The 15,467-nt window shown below is 56.9% G+C and overlaps 6 protein-coding genes across 6 annotated transcripts; 3 read left to right on the forward strand and 3 right to left on the reverse strand.

Annotated features, from left to right (window-relative positions):
• The first annotated feature begins 3,782 nt into the window (after window positions 1-3,782).
• On the forward strand, window positions 3,783-4,239 carry F5Z01DRAFT_438488 (uncharacterized protein). The gene is made up of 2 exons (XM_046259753.1): window positions 3,783-3,982; window positions 4,028-4,239. Exons 1-2 carry the CDS (start codon window positions 3,841-3,843, stop codon window positions 4,138-4,140), a joined length of 255 nt encoding a protein of 84 aa, XP_046113747.1. The 5' UTR covers window positions 3,783-3,840; the 3' UTR covers window positions 4,141-4,239.
• F5Z01DRAFT_438203 (uncharacterized protein) lies at window positions 4,192-6,091 on the reverse strand. The gene is made up of 2 exons (XM_046259749.1): window positions 5,408-6,091; window positions 4,192-5,357 (listed from the first exon to the last, which is right to left on the reverse strand). Exons 1-2 carry the CDS (start codon window positions 5,985-5,987, stop codon window positions 4,339-4,341), a joined length of 1,599 nt encoding a protein of 532 aa, XP_046113748.1. The 5' UTR covers window positions 5,988-6,091; the 3' UTR covers window positions 4,192-4,338.
• Window positions 6,092-6,693: 602 nt separating this feature from the next.
• On the forward strand, window positions 6,694-8,614 carry F5Z01DRAFT_438343 (uncharacterized protein). The gene is made up of 3 exons (XM_046259751.1): window positions 6,694-6,710; window positions 6,846-7,158; window positions 7,217-8,614. The coding sequence occupies exons 2-3, from the start codon at window positions 7,101-7,103 to the stop codon at window positions 8,572-8,574; spliced, it is 1,416 nt and encodes a 471-aa protein (XP_046113749.1). The 5' UTR covers window positions 6,694-6,710; window positions 6,846-7,100; the 3' UTR covers window positions 8,575-8,614.
• On the reverse strand, window positions 8,573-9,863 carry F5Z01DRAFT_438400 (uncharacterized protein). Its single transcript, XM_046259752.1, has one exon. It carries the CDS (start codon window positions 9,719-9,721, stop codon window positions 8,654-8,656), a length of 1,068 nt encoding a protein of 355 aa, XP_046113750.1. The 5' UTR covers window positions 9,722-9,863; the 3' UTR covers window positions 8,573-8,653.
• Window positions 9,864-10,664: 801 nt separating this feature from the next.
• F5Z01DRAFT_438120 (mitochondrial carrier domain-containing protein) lies at window positions 10,665-12,147 on the forward strand. Its single transcript, XM_046259746.1, has 2 exons — window positions 10,665-11,078; window positions 11,142-12,147. Exons 1-2 carry the CDS (start codon window positions 10,993-10,995, stop codon window positions 11,995-11,997), a joined length of 942 nt encoding a protein of 313 aa, XP_046113751.1. The 5' UTR covers window positions 10,665-10,992; the 3' UTR covers window positions 11,998-12,147.
• F5Z01DRAFT_684331 (uridine nucleosidase-like protein) lies at window positions 12,035-15,350 on the reverse strand (the record flags this gene model as incomplete). Its single annotated transcript, XM_046265921.1, has 5 exons — window positions 12,035-12,377; window positions 12,427-13,218; window positions 13,592-13,645; window positions 13,702-15,162; window positions 15,214-15,350. The coding sequence occupies 5 exons, from the start codon at window positions 15,348-15,350 to the stop codon at window positions 12,035-12,037; spliced, it is 2,787 nt and encodes a 928-aa protein (XP_046113752.1).
• Between the last annotated feature and the right edge of the window lie 117 nt (window positions 15,351-15,467).

Genomic DNA, 15,467 nt, shown 5'->3' on the forward strand with positions numbered 1-15,467 from the left:
GGGGAACGGCGCCAGCAAATTCACACCAAAACTAGCTATTTACGTCGACATGCAGAATTAGCGCGACCAAAAACTTTTGACGCCGTCCTCCGTAGTCTGAGCTGGATCGACGCTGTTTATGCTCAGCAGAGGCCCCTGGGGCAGTCGTTGTATTTGGGAGGTCGGACAATGTTGCCCTCGATGAAACCACCACACCTAGTGGTAGTCAATGTCTCAGTGCGTCGTTGGAGCACCCATTGTCCGTTGAGATTGGAATGATGACTCCAACTTGGACCTGGAGTCTGAACGGTGACAATGAATCTCCATTAGACGGACGGATAAGCGGGTGGGGCTGGTGGGGCGTTTCGGCCACCGTTCCGGGACACAAGCCACATAACAAGCCACTTCCTCTCTTTAGCTTCGTTAACGCATCGCGAGACTGACGCGTCCGGGTCTCCGGGAGATAACGACGCGGTTCTTAACACAGCTCGCCAACTCCAACGCCAACGACACTACTTTGTACACCAGGATGGATCATGGCGATCGGGACCAAGAGGAAGCGGGGAACCGACGGATACATGAACAAGACTGGCACGTCTGAGTGTCCTGTGAAGAAGGATCTACTGGTTCAATGCTACACCACAGTGCAGACCTTGCGGCAGTATCTACAAGCGAAGTTGCCGCCGTCTTCAAGGCTGAGGAGGAAAAAGGTTGCGAGTATTGGCCTAGGCGAAGAGAAGCCCACCGAGCTCGAGGCGTCCGTTTGTCACCTGCTGGATACGTCTTTGGTTTGTTCGTCACAGGAAACCCGAGAGCAAGCCGAGATCCAAGCTGTACGATGGCAACAATGGCTCGCCTTTTCCCAAAAGGGTGATGAGTCGTACGTGACTATATCTGGCAGCCCACAGGCCATGTCCTTTGCGCAGTCCGAAGTAAGTGTGCCTCTAGCTTCTTAATTCCATGTCCTAATTTTGTAGATAATCGACTTTGTGATCTGGAGCTTGTTTACGCGAGAGAAGGCACTTTCTTCTCGACCAAAGCACTTGCTATGTGATGGTTTCCGCAAAGGTGCTCCTGGCGGTGGACAAGCCGCTTCCAGCATCTCAGGGGTCGATATCCGTTTCCCGAACCCACTGGTCAAGACGCTGAAATCGGCGCCTTGGCCGCAAGTTCTTGCGCTGCTGGGCCGGTCTGGTGAACGGATAATGGTCGACTTGCTGGTTGACTCTTCCATCTTCATTGCTGTCGATGCCGGCTATGGCAACTACTTCCAGGCCAGCGGTAGGTTCACCTATTTGGTTTCGCCAACGCGCGCTGACTTTGCTAGGATTTCCCCTTTACGAAATGCGGTTCACAAGAGATGAGGCGGCCATCTTTACTCGGAAACCATCAGACATCAGTCTGGTGAGGAGCAGGATCTTCTACGCAAAACCTGCCTTGACGGCAAAGGGGCTTGTGCAAGCAGGCTTCAAACACATACGTGAGCTCCCTGTGTAAGAATTGAATGGTCCTGCGTGCTGACGTTCCAGATGTTTTGAATAGATGTCCTAGGGTTAGATCGCAGCAGACTGGCTTGCTTCAGTCGCCGGCCGAGCAGGCGCCACCTGAGGAGGCCGACGCTGCCAAACGCCAGAATTTTATCAACACGCTCAAGATTGCCATGTATGTGTTTCCGAGACAGTTCAGGCTGCACAACGCTTTCACGTCGCACGTCGACTGGAAACATACTGCGCAGAAATTTCAGGACTACACGCTGCGGGAAGCTGAGGTTGGTCCCCTCTTGAAGGGGGAGCATCTTCCAAGAATACCAAAACGGTTGCATGGTGATGCGCTTCACTTGATAGAGCGTTTGCAGATACTACACGAGAGGTGCTCTTACTTTGAGCTTCTGAGGCATTACTGCCCGTCCGTGCTGGATCCGGTGCGCCTCGCAAAGGCTCCCATGACGAAGGAAGTCCCCTTGCCGCAGGCACAGACCAGGAAGCGTTCAAAGAAAGCCGGGCGGAGCACTCAGCCTGCGCTGACCCAACTTGATTACAAGGCGATTACAGACCTGGCCACGCCGCCTGCGCATGTGTCCGCCTTTTGCCAAGCTGTTCTGTCCAAAATAGTACCGGATGGTTTCTGGGGTGCAGACGAGACCCTGAAGCACAACAAAAGGACGTTCCTCCGCAAAGTGGATCATTTCATCAAGCTGAGGCGTTTCGAGACAATGTCGCTGCATGAGATCGTGCAGGACTTCAAGGTAAGGATTCACATCTGTAGGGAGCCGATAGGGTCTAACGATTGGTAGGTCGTGGACATTGCCTGGTTACACCAGCGACATTTGGGTGGGCAAAAGACCAGCCAGACAGACATCAACAAGCGATACGAGATCTTTCACGAGTTCTTGTACTATGTTTTTGATTCGCTGCTCGTCCCCCTCATACGAAGCAACTTTTACGTGACAGAATCGAGCACGCACAGATACCGCGTGTTCTACTACCGGCATGATGTATGGAGGCGGGTCGCTGAGCCTGCCACGGCAGCACTCAAGGAGAATATGCTGGAGGAAGTCAAGACGGCTGACGCGAGTCGTATTCTCAGCTCGCGGGGTCTCGGATTCAGCCACTTGAGACTGCTGCCGAAAGGTCAAGGGGTGCGACCCATTATGAACTTGAGGAGGAAGCAGATGCAAGCAAACGGAGGAGCCCTTAGGCCCAGTATCAATACTGTGCTGGGACCGGTGCATACGCTGCTCAAGTTGGAAAAGGTGAGTGTCCCAACATTCGGATACTGTTGCCCTGATTAATCCCATCAGCGAGTCAACCCGGGCCGGCTCGGATCAACACTTTTCTCTCCCAAGGACATGTACACCAAGATCAAGGGGTTCAAACAAACCTTGAAGACTGGCCATGGCATGCTGTACTTTGCCAAGTTGGACGTCCACGCGGCGTTTGACACCATCCCTCAAGAGGCCGTCATTCGCCTGATGGCAACTGTCCCCCAGCAGGCGTCTTACAATGTGGCCAAACATGCTGAAATCAAGCCTGGGGAACGCGCAATCGCCGAGGCCAATAGGACTGCCACGAAACCCATCCGTCGGTGGCATGCTATCGCCCTTCAAAACGGCGAAGTCAAGACCTTTCGCGAACGCCTGGAAGAGGATCTAGGTCAGCGAAAGAAGAACACCGTTTTCGTCGCCAGCGCAGCGCATCAACAGCACAACAGGAGTGACCTCCTATCTCTCTTGGCAGAGCACGTCTCCCAGAACCTCGTCAAGATTGGGAAGAAGTACTACCGCCAGAAGACGGGGATTCCGCAGGGGTCTGTGCTCTCATCCTTCCTGTGCAACTATCTATACGCTGATCTCGAGATCCACCACCTCGACTTTCTTGGTGGCGAAGATTGCCTGCTCCTGAGACTCATCGACGACTTCCTCCTCATCACCCTGGACAGGTCCAAGGCCGAGAGGTTTGTCGAGACGATGCACAGAGGATTGCCAGACTATGGGGTGCAGGTCTCTGCCGCCAAGACATTGGTCAACTTTGAGATGGCCCTTGACGGCGAGGTTGTCAGTGAGGTGGGCAAAGGAGCAGGTTTTCCGTACTGTGGAGTGAAGATCGACACCAAGACACTCGAGATCTCCAAGGACATTGAGAAAGGGGAGAAGACTGGTAAGCCGACCAATGGTCACGGATCTCGTTCGACCGCTGACAGATTAAAATCAGCCGTTGGAAACTCCCTGACGGTGGAGTATGGGAGGTCACCTGGACAGAATTTTGAGAGGAAGGTCCTGGGTAAGTTTCCAGGCAATCAGCTTCACGATGAAGAGCGTGTGCTCATGGTCCAACAGGCGCATTCAAGATCCAGTCCCATCTCATGTTCTTCGACACTGAGCACAATTCTGCTCGTACCGTGCTCGCCACCTTGCGTGCAGCGTTCGAAGAAACCGCGCGCAAGATGTCGGCCTACATCAAGTGCATGCCCAAGGGCAAGCAGCCAACAAGTAAAATCATCACTAGTACGAACGCCGTTGTCGTCGCCTGCACACGTGCTGACTCTGCAGGGACTATCATCAAGCTGACAGACCTTGCGTTGAGGCTCTTGACAGGGAGGTCGAGAAAATTGCGAAACCCAGAATACCAGTGCGACATTCGCAGGAGGCAGGTTGCCTTGTGAGGAGCCCCTTTAACAACTTGGAGGTCTGAACTAACCAGGTCAGGGCGGCATACGAAGCATTCGCTACTGTTCTCCGCCGGAAACAGACCAAGTATACGCGTGTTCTGGCTTGGCTCGACAAGGAAGCAGGTCGTCTGCGAGACAAAAACTGATTCAGCCCCTGAGTCCATCAACTCCGTCTATACGCTTCTAAAATTTCTACAGAGAGATTCCGCTTTGCCACCAATGTCTACCCGTATACCAGCCAGGTCTATGCCACTCATCCCATCGCCACCATCGATCACTCTCGCGCCCAAAGCCCAGCATCCTGAAGAACGAAAAAGGCACTGGTTCGAGGAGCCAGATGCCAGAGCCTGCCAAATCGTGAACGAGAAAATCCGAAGTCCAATGCAGCCATGCCATGGTGAAGAGAAACCGCAATCCCTGCGCCGCCCGCCTAGGCACGCGGATGCCCGTGCGACGCTGCACGCCGATCTCGACAGCGTACTGTATGAGGACACCGACAATTTGCAATGAGAAGAAAGCGGGCGCTCTCCAGACTTTTGTGTCTTCCGGTATGGAAGAAATACTGCCCATGGCATGCAGCAGACCACTCTGCGCAAAGCTCACCACCAAGGCCACGACGACAGCAGCCAGGGATCCGTGCTCGAGGTAGCCTTCTCGGACGAGGAACCGCGCAGGTGCTGAGAACTGGGATCGGAACGTCTGATGCCACCAACCACCCCACCAGCCCGCGAGTCCTCTCTCCAAGACTTGCGAAAAGGAGCCAAAAGTCGAGGAATGTTGCCACAGTTCGCCCCTTGCGGGAAATAGATGGCCCATCATGTAGTACTGCATCAGGTCGTTGAGATTGAAGACGCCAGAGATGGCAGAGATAATGCCAGCTAGGGAGAAGATTTGTCGGTAGATGCGCAGACCCCACAGAGGCAAGCCATCCAAGTACCACGGCAACGGGAGGATGGATGTGGCAGGGTGGTCAGGGCCAAGGATGAAATAGGGGTCCTTTGTCATGTGGACGGCCAAAAAGTCGAGAATGAGGTACATGATGCTCGCTGTGAGTAGTCGTGACCTGACGAAGCTGGACTCGGTCAGACGGCGACGGTAGCCCATGGGCGTGACTACTGGCAAGGAAGACAGATCCGCAGGCGTGTTAGGCTCAATCGAGCCATGAGAAGGAATCTTTGGGCGAGGTATGGCTGATATAGACCAGTTCCAACCTGTAAAGTGTCAGTCATACGCGGGTCAGAAGCTAGCTAGAACTGCGTACCTGCAAACCGAAAGTTGGTGGTCATGTCCAGAGCCCAGTTGAGGCGCTCGCCAAACGTGCCCTGCTCTGGAAATGGCTGCCACACATATTCCACCGGCTGTTCATGTTCGACTTGATCCGATCTACCCTGACCCTTCCTTTGCCGGATGCCATTCTCTGCTGGCTGTTTCTCCGTCTGCCTGATGGGAGGCCTGGGCTGGACTGGGACGATCCGCGCGGCGTCCCTCTGGGCGTTTCGCCAGATGAGCACGTTCATGGTGCTGATGACGCCCCAGAAAGCCATCAGTCCATTCGCATAGCCCACGGCCATGTTGCCACTTTTGGTCGTCCTGATGATGTCGGCATCGAACCAGATCACCCACGCCACGACAAGCCACCTCGCCCTCCATCGCCAAGGATGGCGCTCCGCCGAGTGCGGGATCGCCAGAAAGAGCGTCGGCACAATGAAGGGACCCAGTAGGGAGTACGGCAAGACAAGAGGGTGATGTGTCTGCGCAGCCAAGGCGAGCTTGTAGGAGGCTCTGTGCAGTGCGCGCACTGCGTCGGCAAGGCCGCCAACAGGTGCGTCGACAAGCGACATGATGGGTGCAGAAGCGGTGAGTGTCGTCTATCGTATGGCGTTCATCATGATGGTGACTGGCGTAAGTGACTTATATGCATGGCCAAGCGAAGAGGTAAGGACAGCGGGCGGGTGACTGGTGAGAATTGTACATGTCTTACTATGGGCCACAGCAGACCCAAGTGTGGCTCCTGACTCGTGTGACGTCAAGACTTGATGTGATCATGATTTTAGATGGCAGAATCAAGTGTATTTCTCATTACGGCTGTATTGCCTCTGAAATGGAAGATCATGACAGTAGGAAAGTGTATACTGAGAATGTGGCAAAGAGCACGTGGACTACGATCTGGCGTGGCTTGACAGTGTGACGCGGTGAAGTCACGGGTGAGATTCCAGAAGGTTTGACTTGAGGCGCCTGGGTGACTATAGGGTAGCTCGCTGCAAGCTGAGCTCATGACTTTCTCGGTGCCTGTAACCCGCCAGATTGACGTGATGAACAAATAACATGAAGGCAAGTTTACCTATATATTTCACATCATAAAGGGCTATCGCGATCATGGTTTATACACACCCTCAATCAGTTGCAGACTGCGTCGCTTCCCCGGATTACGCTGTCAACTGATCGTCGCCGTCTCCGTCTCGCGACTGTTGCAGGGCTGGAGTGGGTATTGTACATCTTTGGACTTGAGCAAGTTTCCAGAATGCCAGCCAAGCCTGGAGATATTATTATGGTATGCTTAAAAGGTTGGTGGATTAAGATCGGGGGTGGTCAGAATGCTGCTGATCATCAGGTACGCACCCGGTAATAAATGGTCAACTCCAGCCATGAAGGAGTCCTATCCAGCGACTCCGGAGTTCTCATTCAACCTCCAACTTTAGTTCTCAGTCACACACCGACCTTGGAATTGATTAAGCTCGAGAAACATTTCATCGCAATAAAGCACCTGAACGGACAAGACACACTGCCAACACCCGCTGCGGTCGGGCCCTCTCAACTTCAAGTCTCACCCGGAGACTTTTCATACGCACTCGCGCCTGGCGACTCGACTCACACTCATCAAACCATTCACCGCCATCCCAACCACGAAATCATCTCCAAATCGTAACGTCTGTCCTCGCCCGGCTCGAGGCGCCATGTCTTCTGAGACGACCCCCCACGCAGCCCAAAAGCGTCGGGCTTGCGACGAGTGCCGTACGCACAAGACCCCCCCGCTCACAACATCCTTTCGGAGACTTATTAACACGTACAGGGACTCGCAAGCTGGCATGTTCCAAAGAGCCCGCTGGCTGCGCCCGATGCTGCCGCGAGGGTATCAAATGTCATTACTCTCCACAGAAGCCTATGGGCCGGCCTCGCAAGAGGCGCCTGGTCGAGGACGCCAGCCTGGACGACGCAGTGCCCCTACCCGTAGAAAATGTGCCCATATCAACTGCGTTTCCCGAGATCGACTCCGTTATCCAACCGGACTTCTTCGCACAGGATCATGCCTTTGACTTTTTGGACCCTGCGCCCACCAGTCTGGATTATCTAAACCTCTTACCGTACGACTTGAGTGACACGACAGCCTTGGATCCGCAGCTCCTCCTACCACAAGATGCCGCGCAACCACCCCTGGATCTGGGCGATGTCGACCTATTGGACAGCATCAACTTTGATGACGACCAAGAGCCCGACCCCTCTAGTGTAGCCGCGCCCTCGACGCACGGCGAACGGGTGCTGCGCTTCTGGCAGACTCAGCTGCAGCCGCAGGGCCAGTCACACAACGACACATCCGACAGGTCGGCCTCTCCATCAAGCGGTCCGTCCAACTCTGCCTCATCGCCTCCGTCCCAGCACAACACCACGTCGGTCGAGACCTCGCCCTCGCCGGGGTTCAAGCCCGTGCGCTCCATCGAGTGCGGCTGCCTGTCCGTGCTGTACCGCACCCTCGAGTCGCTGTCGCGCCTGCCATCGGACATACCCAGCGCCGTGCGCATCGCGCGACGTGCCACCGAGGTGGCCCATCAGACCATCCGATGCCCCGTCTGCGGCGACCCCCAGACCCACGACCCGCTGGAGGCGCCGCCGATCCAGTGCTACCAGAACATGATGCTCGTCGTCACCCTCATACCCTCCGCCTGCAACGCCTACGCCATGATCCTAGACATGATCGACAAGGAGACGGACGGCGCGCGGCGCGACGGGCGGCAGATGTGGTTCAGTTTCCAGGAGCTGGGCGGTCTGATGGGCCGCGTGGGCGAGCATGACGGGTGTGCGAGCATGCGGGCCCTGAACAACCGGCCGATGGAGCCGGGCATGTGGAGGACGACGATGCGGGCCATCCTACGGCTGGACGTGTACGGGTACCACCCGACGCCGGGCGAGGCCGACGATTTCGGGTTCCAGTCGCAAGGGCTCAAGGACGTGGTGACGGCGATGGAGGACCGGAGTCGACGACGGCACGCCATCATGGACAAGCTGTTGGCAGACGGCAAGACCCCGCACGACAATATGTTTTATCGCCATGATGCGAAGACCGCACATAAACCGGTGCCCGAGGAGGAGCGCAGCTGTATGCGGGTGCTGGACTCGGCGCGCGTGGCACTGGAGAACTTGGTCATTGCGTGAGTCACGGAGAACAGGGGTAAGGGGCGCCAGCGCATGTTACAGACTTTAATCCTTTGGTATATACAATGCTACTATGGCATCACGCGTCCTCCATCATGGACAGCACCTCCAGCTCTCTCCGCACAAGCGACTCAAACTCGTCCCGCTCAATGCCCGCCGCACAGCCCAGCTGGTAGAGACTCCGTATGCTCCTCGAAATGTGCTGCTTGACGCCAAACTCGCCCGTGTCCCGCCGCCCAGCCTCCTGCTCCAGCTTGGCCACCAGCCGGTCACTGGTGGAGCTGCTGGCACTCGACTCCGGCCGGGGCTGCAGGATGCCTTCGTTCTGTGTCGCCGGCATGTACTGCTGCGGTGGCTGTTGACCGAGCCCCAGGGGCGGTGACACGTGGGGGACCTCTTCGTCCGGGTCGTGGTTGTCCATGGCGGGCTGGACGTTCTCGTACTGCGCAAAGTACTCCCTCTCCTGCGTCGCCGCGTCCTTGGCGCCAGTCGGCGCGGGGGATTTTGTGGCGGGCGTCCGTCCGCGACCTGGGGTAGCATCGTATTGCGCCCAATAGTCGTCATCGTCGTCGTCCTCCTCCTGTGCCTCTGCTAATGTGATGTCCGGCTTGGCACTGCCATTTTGTGCTTTGCCTCCTGATTGGAAGCTCTCCTCTGCTTCGTCCAGGGTTGACGAACCACCAAATTCGCGAAACGTCTCCGGCTCCAGAGGGAGAACCTCGCCTATGCGCCAGCCGTCGGGTCCATCAGGGTCATTGACGCACCAGACGATCCGTATGACCAGCCCTTGCTCTTGCAGCTTGACCAGGCCCTGGAGTGTCTCGCCGTCGATGCGCTTGTATGCCACTTCGGTGTCGTGCTCCCAGTCCACCTCGACCTCGCCGCTCAAAGGATGGGGCTCCAGCACGCTTGCCGCCGATTTCAACTTTTCAATCGCACTGGTGTTGTAGCATAGCAGGCGGAGCCAAGGCTCAGAAGACGTCGCAGAGAGGAACTGGACGCGCTGTCGCAAGATGGGGGACAGGCTGGGTAGGAGGGGTGTCGGTGGGGTGGGCGAGGCCGTGGCGGCGATGAGGGCTGGCAAGAGGGGACTTAGGAGTTCCCGCAGGTTCGGTCTCGTCGTTGGTTTTGTGCTTGGAACAGCCATGGTGGCTCTGTGATCGGTAGAGTAGTTGTGGAGGAGGATTCGATCAAAGGCTGGTCGAGGACATGGACAGAGTGGAAGCTCGATCACATGCAACTTCTGTGAGGGTGGGGGAGATGGATGATATTGCTGGACTTTGGCGCAATTTCGCTCTTTGGGGACGCAGATGGTTGGATATCTCAAGTGGTATTCAGGTTGGTAGATTTATGAAGGTCAGGAAGTGTGTCGCGACGAGGGAAGAACAGGACTGAATATGAGGGAGAGGAAGAGTGAGCTTGTCACGGAAAATGTGCTGCGACGTTAGCTTTGGGCGGGTCCCACGATGCAGGCCACTGCAGTGTCTTATGTCTACGCTCTCGGTGGAGTCCGATCCGGAGGAAAGGAAGTGTCCTGATCGGGACTGGACAGTTGGATTGCTTCGTGTTGCTGCCTTGCCTCACGAACATCGACAAATATCAGGAAATAAAGTATTGGAACGGCCGTCAAGACAATATACCACCCTTCTACTGCAGCAGGTTACGAACACAAAGTGCTGGCACCTGATACTGACATTGGGGCGCCAGAACATATCCGAAGACCTTCCACGGTTCATCCTACCCGTGACGCCGCAGCACTGACCCGCAGCAGCCCTGGCAGATGCATGCATCGTTACCTTCGGGTCTGCCGCGGGTCAAGCTATAATTACCTCGCAACACTGGTAGACTGGATGTCGATGATCAATAGTTTGCGAGTGATCTGGCCTCACATAATAATTATATAGTAGAAACTCCACCTCGCCCACAGCACAATAAGAGCAACCACACAATCCAAGTCCAGAGTTGGTCCAGTCGGCTGCCAGATGTAGATGCCGGGACAAGCCGACGCTAAGCTTGAGCTGCCGCTGCGACCTCGACCAGCGTCCTGTCCTGTCGCGTGCGCTGCAGTGTATCGAGCTGTGAGCTTGTCAGATCGACATTGATCTCCAAATGCTGCGAGATAGGGCATCTTGTTGGCCGAATTCACTCACCACAGCGCACACATGTACTCAATTCCATTGTCGCTGTGCTCGACGAGCCCTTAAAGCGAGGTACCTCGGACGGCACCCTGAATAGCCGTTGGTTTAGGTACCTTACTTATCGTGCCCGCCCTGGACTGGAAATTTCAACATTCCATCAACACCAACACCAACACCAACACCAACACCAACACCACTGCCGCCACCACCACCAACGCCCCATGTCCTGAACAGCGCGCCTCGCACTACGCCAGTTGTTCTCAGCTGCGCACAGTCCTGCATGTCCCTCAAAACCGACCGCCTCAAAGATGAGGGCTCGCGCACCCAGGTCGTCGCGGCCGGCGCCATAGCCGGCCTGACAGCACGGTCCGTCCATATCCTCGCCCTCCCCCCCTTCTCGTCGTCCAGCTTCGCTGACCAGCCACCCAGATTCGTCATCGCGCCCCTCGACGTCCTCAAGATCCGTCTCCAGCTGCAGACGCACTCGCTGACCGACCCCCTCTCCCAGGCCCCCCGGGGCACGCTACCCACCCTACGCCACATCATCAAGAATGAGGGCGTCCGCGCCCTCTGGAAGGGCAACGTCCCCGCCGAGCTCCTCTACGTCTGCTACGCTGGCATCCAGTTCGGCACGTACCGCTCCGTCACGCTCCTCCTGAAGAATATCGGCGGCATGCCCGATGCCGCGGAGAGCTTCGTCGCGGGCGCCAGTGCCGGCGCTCTCGCCACGGGCTGCACGTACCCCCTCGACCTGCTCCGAACACGATTCGCCGCACAGGGCCGGCGAAAAGTGTACGGCAGTCTGGCCGCCGCCGTGCGGGACATTTACCGCCACGAAGGGCCCGGTGGATTCTTCCGCGGCGTCGCCCCCGGGCTGGCCCAGATCGTCCCGTACATGGGCATCTTCTTCGTGACGTGCGAGGCCCTGCGCCTCCAGCTCGCGGGTTTCAACATGCCCTTTGGCTCGGCCGACGCGACAGCCGGCATGATCGGTGGCATAATCGCCAAGACGGCCGTGTTCCCGCTCGACCTGATCCGCAAGAGGATACAGCTCCAGGGGCCCACGAGAAAACGATACATCTACGGCGACATACCAGAGTACAAATCGGCCACCCGCGCCCTGGGCATGGTTGTCCGGGCAGAGGGCGTCCGCGGGCTCTTTAGAGGGCTGCCCATTGCCCTGGTGAAGAATGCGCCCACCAGTGCGGTCATGGTGTGGACGTACGAGCGTGTCCTGAATGTGCTGATAGCGTCCAACAAGACGGAGGAGAAAATGATACCCTGATAGAATCAAAGTCTAAAATGAAGTTTTTATGCCCTGTCTAATTTGGAAGAGTGGCATTGACGGCGTCTGCGCGCTCGATGCACTCCTCTATCACGTCCCAGAACTTTTGTGTATCACAACCCCTGGGTATCCTGACACCGGCCGAGCCTGGCGGCAGCACTTTGGCCACAGTCCGTCCCGTCTGCGTCTTGCCACTCGCGGCGTCTTCCAGCGTGCCCTCTGTCACCACCGTGACCTCGAAGCGTTCCTCGTGCCTTGGGTGAGCGCTCTTCTTCTCATCCCAATCGTAAAAGGGGATCTCATCGGGGGTACCAGCCAGGGCCAATGCCACAGCCAGGGGATCGTGCAGTGGCGGGCCAGCTGTGATGCCGAATGTGGTCCTGTTCCGAGTTAGCGCAGCACAACAGGCAGAGTGACGGGGATACGTACGCATATGTCTGTGCGAAAAAGTACAGCAGCTCCACGAGCATCTGCCTGAGAACCGTCTTGCCCTTGCCATCGTCCCTCTTGGGGCCGTCTCGCCCGCACAGCAGAAGCTGCCTCACATCGTCCGTGGCAAGCACTTGATGGCTCAGGTCTAGCGGCACGACGCTAATCTTGCCCTTGAGCGCCTCATTCGAAAAAATCTCAGACGCCGCCTCGGGATCGATGAGTATGTTGAACTCGGCCCACGGCGTGTAGTTTCCTATCCTCGGCTTGCCGTCGACCTCGCCCATGGGGGCGTCCGTGAACCCATTACCAATGGAACCCCCCATTAGACTGACGCCCTTGACATGAGACGCCAAGTCTGGATGCTGGCGGAAGAGCTGCCCAACATTCGCCAGAGAGCCCGTCGCCACGATCCACGCTGTGTTGGGCGGCTGGGCCTGGAGGGCCTTGACCATGGCTTCGACAGCCGGCACATCACTGGGGGCTCTGGCCGGCTTGGGGAGAAGTTCTGTCCCGTCGAGACCCGATTCACCGTGGATCTCAGTCGCAGGGTGGTGCGCTGGTCGTTCCAGGGGTTTGGCCGCGCCCACGTGAAGGGGGATCTCATCGTGTTTCCCTATCGCTGTGAGGAGCGCGCCTGCATTGAGGGTCGTCTTGGACAGAGGCGCATTGCCAAACACAGTAGACACGCCAAGGAGATTGATGCGCGGGTGGTGCGCGGCAAGAAGAAGCGCAAAAGCATCCTGCACGGTCAGCCATGGATTCAGTGTATGCAAGCACACGGACATGTGTCTCAACGTACATCATGGCCTGGATCGCAGTCCAGCCACACGGGCACCCTGTCGTCGGCCATCTTGATCGTATGGCACGCAATGTATGAAGAGGAAGTGATAGGTGTTGCAGGTACTGTGATAGGACTGGGTATATGAATTCCAAGGTGCAGTGCCAGGCTGCCAGCGCGGCTTGTCGTGGAGTACAGATACGGCGTACAGTAACGCCGCCCCCATTTCCTCTCCCCCTAATAATGTACTAAAGTTGTGGGGGACTGCTCTGCCCCTCACGGCAATCCTCCACTTTGACAAACAGCGGCTCGCCTGCGTCTTGGCTCACTAGCAACAATGTTCTCCAGAATGTTCGCTCGCCGTCGCTGGTGGCTTGGCCATACGTAACACGTTTGTCTGCCCGGCGCAGTTGGCCGGCTCGGGGGCGGAGACCTCCGCTGTGTGGGCGGGAGCAAAGGTACAATACTAGGTACTGACTTAGCCTCATTGAGACTTCTTCCTCGACTCCATTACGCGCAGCACGTCCGCGGCATTGTTCGCGTCGCCTTTCCTCTTCTTCGGCCCTCGCTTTCTCTTTGCGCCGCCTTTATCCTGGCCTTCTCCGTCCTCGTCGTCGGCGCCCCACTTGGAGATTTTGACCTTGGTCTCGTCAAAGTCCTCTTCATCTTCGAACCGACTTGTGCCAAAGCCCATGTCCAAGTCGTCGTCATCTCTGGCTGCGCTCTCGAGCAGCTTGCGGTGCCGCTCCTCGCGGGCTTTGCGAGCTTGCGCTTCCTCGTCGTCTTCGTCAGAGTCCTCCGTCTCCTGCTGGCGTCTGTTCTGTTCGAGCGCTGCAGCACGTTTGAAAGCGGCTTGAATCTCTGGATCAGACATGGATGGTGCCTTGAGCTGCTGTTCTGACGCCAGCCCAGTCTTTGAGTTTTCAAAGTAGTTTCTCTTGGGTCGGGGAGGAGGTGGCATGGCCAGCTGATCCTGTGCTGGTGCCTTGGCCTCCTCTGTCGTTTTGGCGTCGTTCTCCTTCGTTGAAGGTTCTGGCTGCTCATCAGAGTCAGAGTCCGAACCGCCTAGCCCAGCCAATGGATCGTAGTCGTCCCCAACGTCGTCAAAAATGTCCACGTCCAAGTCCTCTTCTGGTTCAGGTGCCTTCTTGTACTGCTCGGGAACCTCCATTCCTAGTGGCTTCGCGCTCTTGTCTGGCATGGGGAGCTCGCTCGCTTCGGCTTCAGCTTCCGGCTGACTAGGCTGCACCTTGCGCACCTTTCTCTTCTCGTGCCCATCTTCGTCGACGACAATCAGAACTTCCCGACCTTTGCTGTCGATTTCGATTCTCGATCCAGCCTTTTGCACGGCCCCGATTCGGCGAAAGCGCTCGCCCAGAGCTGGTTCCGCCGCTGCCTTTGCTGCCGCCCTCGACGCTTTCCATTCCGCCAGTATTTGGTCGCGACTCCGCTTCTTCCCTGCATTGAGTGACACTGTAGACAGCTGTCCCTTCTTTTTCTTCTCCTGCTTTTCCTTGGCTGCGGCGGTAACTTCTTGCTTCTCCAGTTCCTCAAAGGCCTCGTCCACGTCTTCTGCAGCGTCTTCCTCCTCTTTCTCGGGCTCTTTCTCGCCGTATACGTCCTCGCCCCTCCGTATTCGCTCAAGTAATTTGAAGTCGAGGCCTTTGACGAGATGCGTGCTCCCCAAGTCGCCTCCCGCGATCTCGAATCTCAGCTTTTCGTAGGTGTCCCTGTCAATCTCCTCCTTCTTCAGGGACTCTTCGAGCGCTTTGAGCCTGGTCGCGCGGTCATCATCCGTATCTCCTGCTTCGCGTTCCCGCGCGCGATCAGTGTAGCCGTCGGCGAGGCGAGCGCCTTTCGGTGCGGATGTCCGGAATTGCTTCTGGGGCTTGGTGGCGCGGTTGCGGTCGGAAAGCTGTCGGGCGAAATCTGCTTGCGATCCTCCGAGTGAACGACTGCGAACTGTTAGATTGAACCCGTGCCGATGGAGAGACGGGGGGACGGACGGAGTCATGGGAATGCTGCTGCGCTGTCGCGAACCGAGTGCTGACCCTCCGGGTGTTGCGGGGGGCGGAGAGGATGCATCCTTGGATTTCGATGCATTATTCGCAAGGATCAGCTTGCGGAACTGATCGTTGTTCATGCTTGACTCGAGTGATGGTCAGGCTGTCTTTGAAGGTTGCATGTGCTTGTACCGGAGATCAGTGAACTTTCTTGGTGATCGTCATGTGTGGCTGGTGCGAAACCCAGCAGCTCAACA

This window comes from Emericellopsis atlantica, assembly GCF_019669845.1.
Source record: "Emericellopsis atlantica unplaced genomic scaffold F5Z01scaffold_48, whole genome shotgun sequence".
Classification (NCBI taxonomy): domain Eukaryota; kingdom Fungi; phylum Ascomycota; class Sordariomycetes; order Hypocreales; family Bionectriaceae; genus Emericellopsis; species Emericellopsis atlantica.

What these genes read in the sequence shown, in the direction of transcription:
- F5Z01DRAFT_438120 (XM_046259746.1), top strand. Translation starts at nt 10,993, where the DNA reads ATGTCCCTCAAAACCGACCGCCTCAAAGATGAGGGCTCGCGCACCCAG. An exon ending in ATAGCCGGCCTGACAGCACG is followed by an intron (nt 11,079 to 11,141) that starts GTCCGTCCATAT and finishes CCAGCCACCCAG; the next exon opens with ATTCGTCATCGCGCCCCTCG.
- F5Z01DRAFT_438400 (XM_046259752.1), bottom strand. Translation starts at nt 9,721, where the DNA reads ATGGCTGTTCCAAGCACAAAACCAACGACGAGACCGAACCTGCGGGAA.
- F5Z01DRAFT_438343 (XM_046259751.1), top strand. Translation starts at nt 7,101, where the DNA reads ATGTCTTCTGAGACGACCCCCCACGCAGCCCAAAAGCGTCGGGCTTGC. An exon ending in TCGGGCTTGCGACGAGTGCC is followed by an intron (nt 7,159 to 7,216) that starts GTACGCACAAGA and finishes TAACACGTACAG; the next exon opens with GGACTCGCAAGCTGGCATGT.
- F5Z01DRAFT_438203 (XM_046259749.1), bottom strand. Translation starts at nt 5,987, where the DNA reads ATGTCGCTTGTCGACGCACCTGTTGGCGGCCTTGCCGACGCAGTGCGC. An exon ending in CACCAACTTTCGGTTTGCAG is followed by an intron (nt 5,358 to 5,407) that starts GTACGCAGTTCT and finishes GACACTTTACAG; the next exon opens with GTTGGAACTGGTCTATATCA.
- F5Z01DRAFT_438488 (XM_046259753.1), top strand. Translation starts at nt 3,841, where the DNA reads ATGTTCTTCGACACTGAGCACAATTCTGCTCGTACCGTGCTCGCCACC. An exon ending in AACAAGTAAAATCATCACTA is followed by an intron (nt 3,983 to 4,027) that starts GTACGAACGCCG and finishes CTGACTCTGCAG; the next exon opens with GGACTATCATCAAGCTGACA.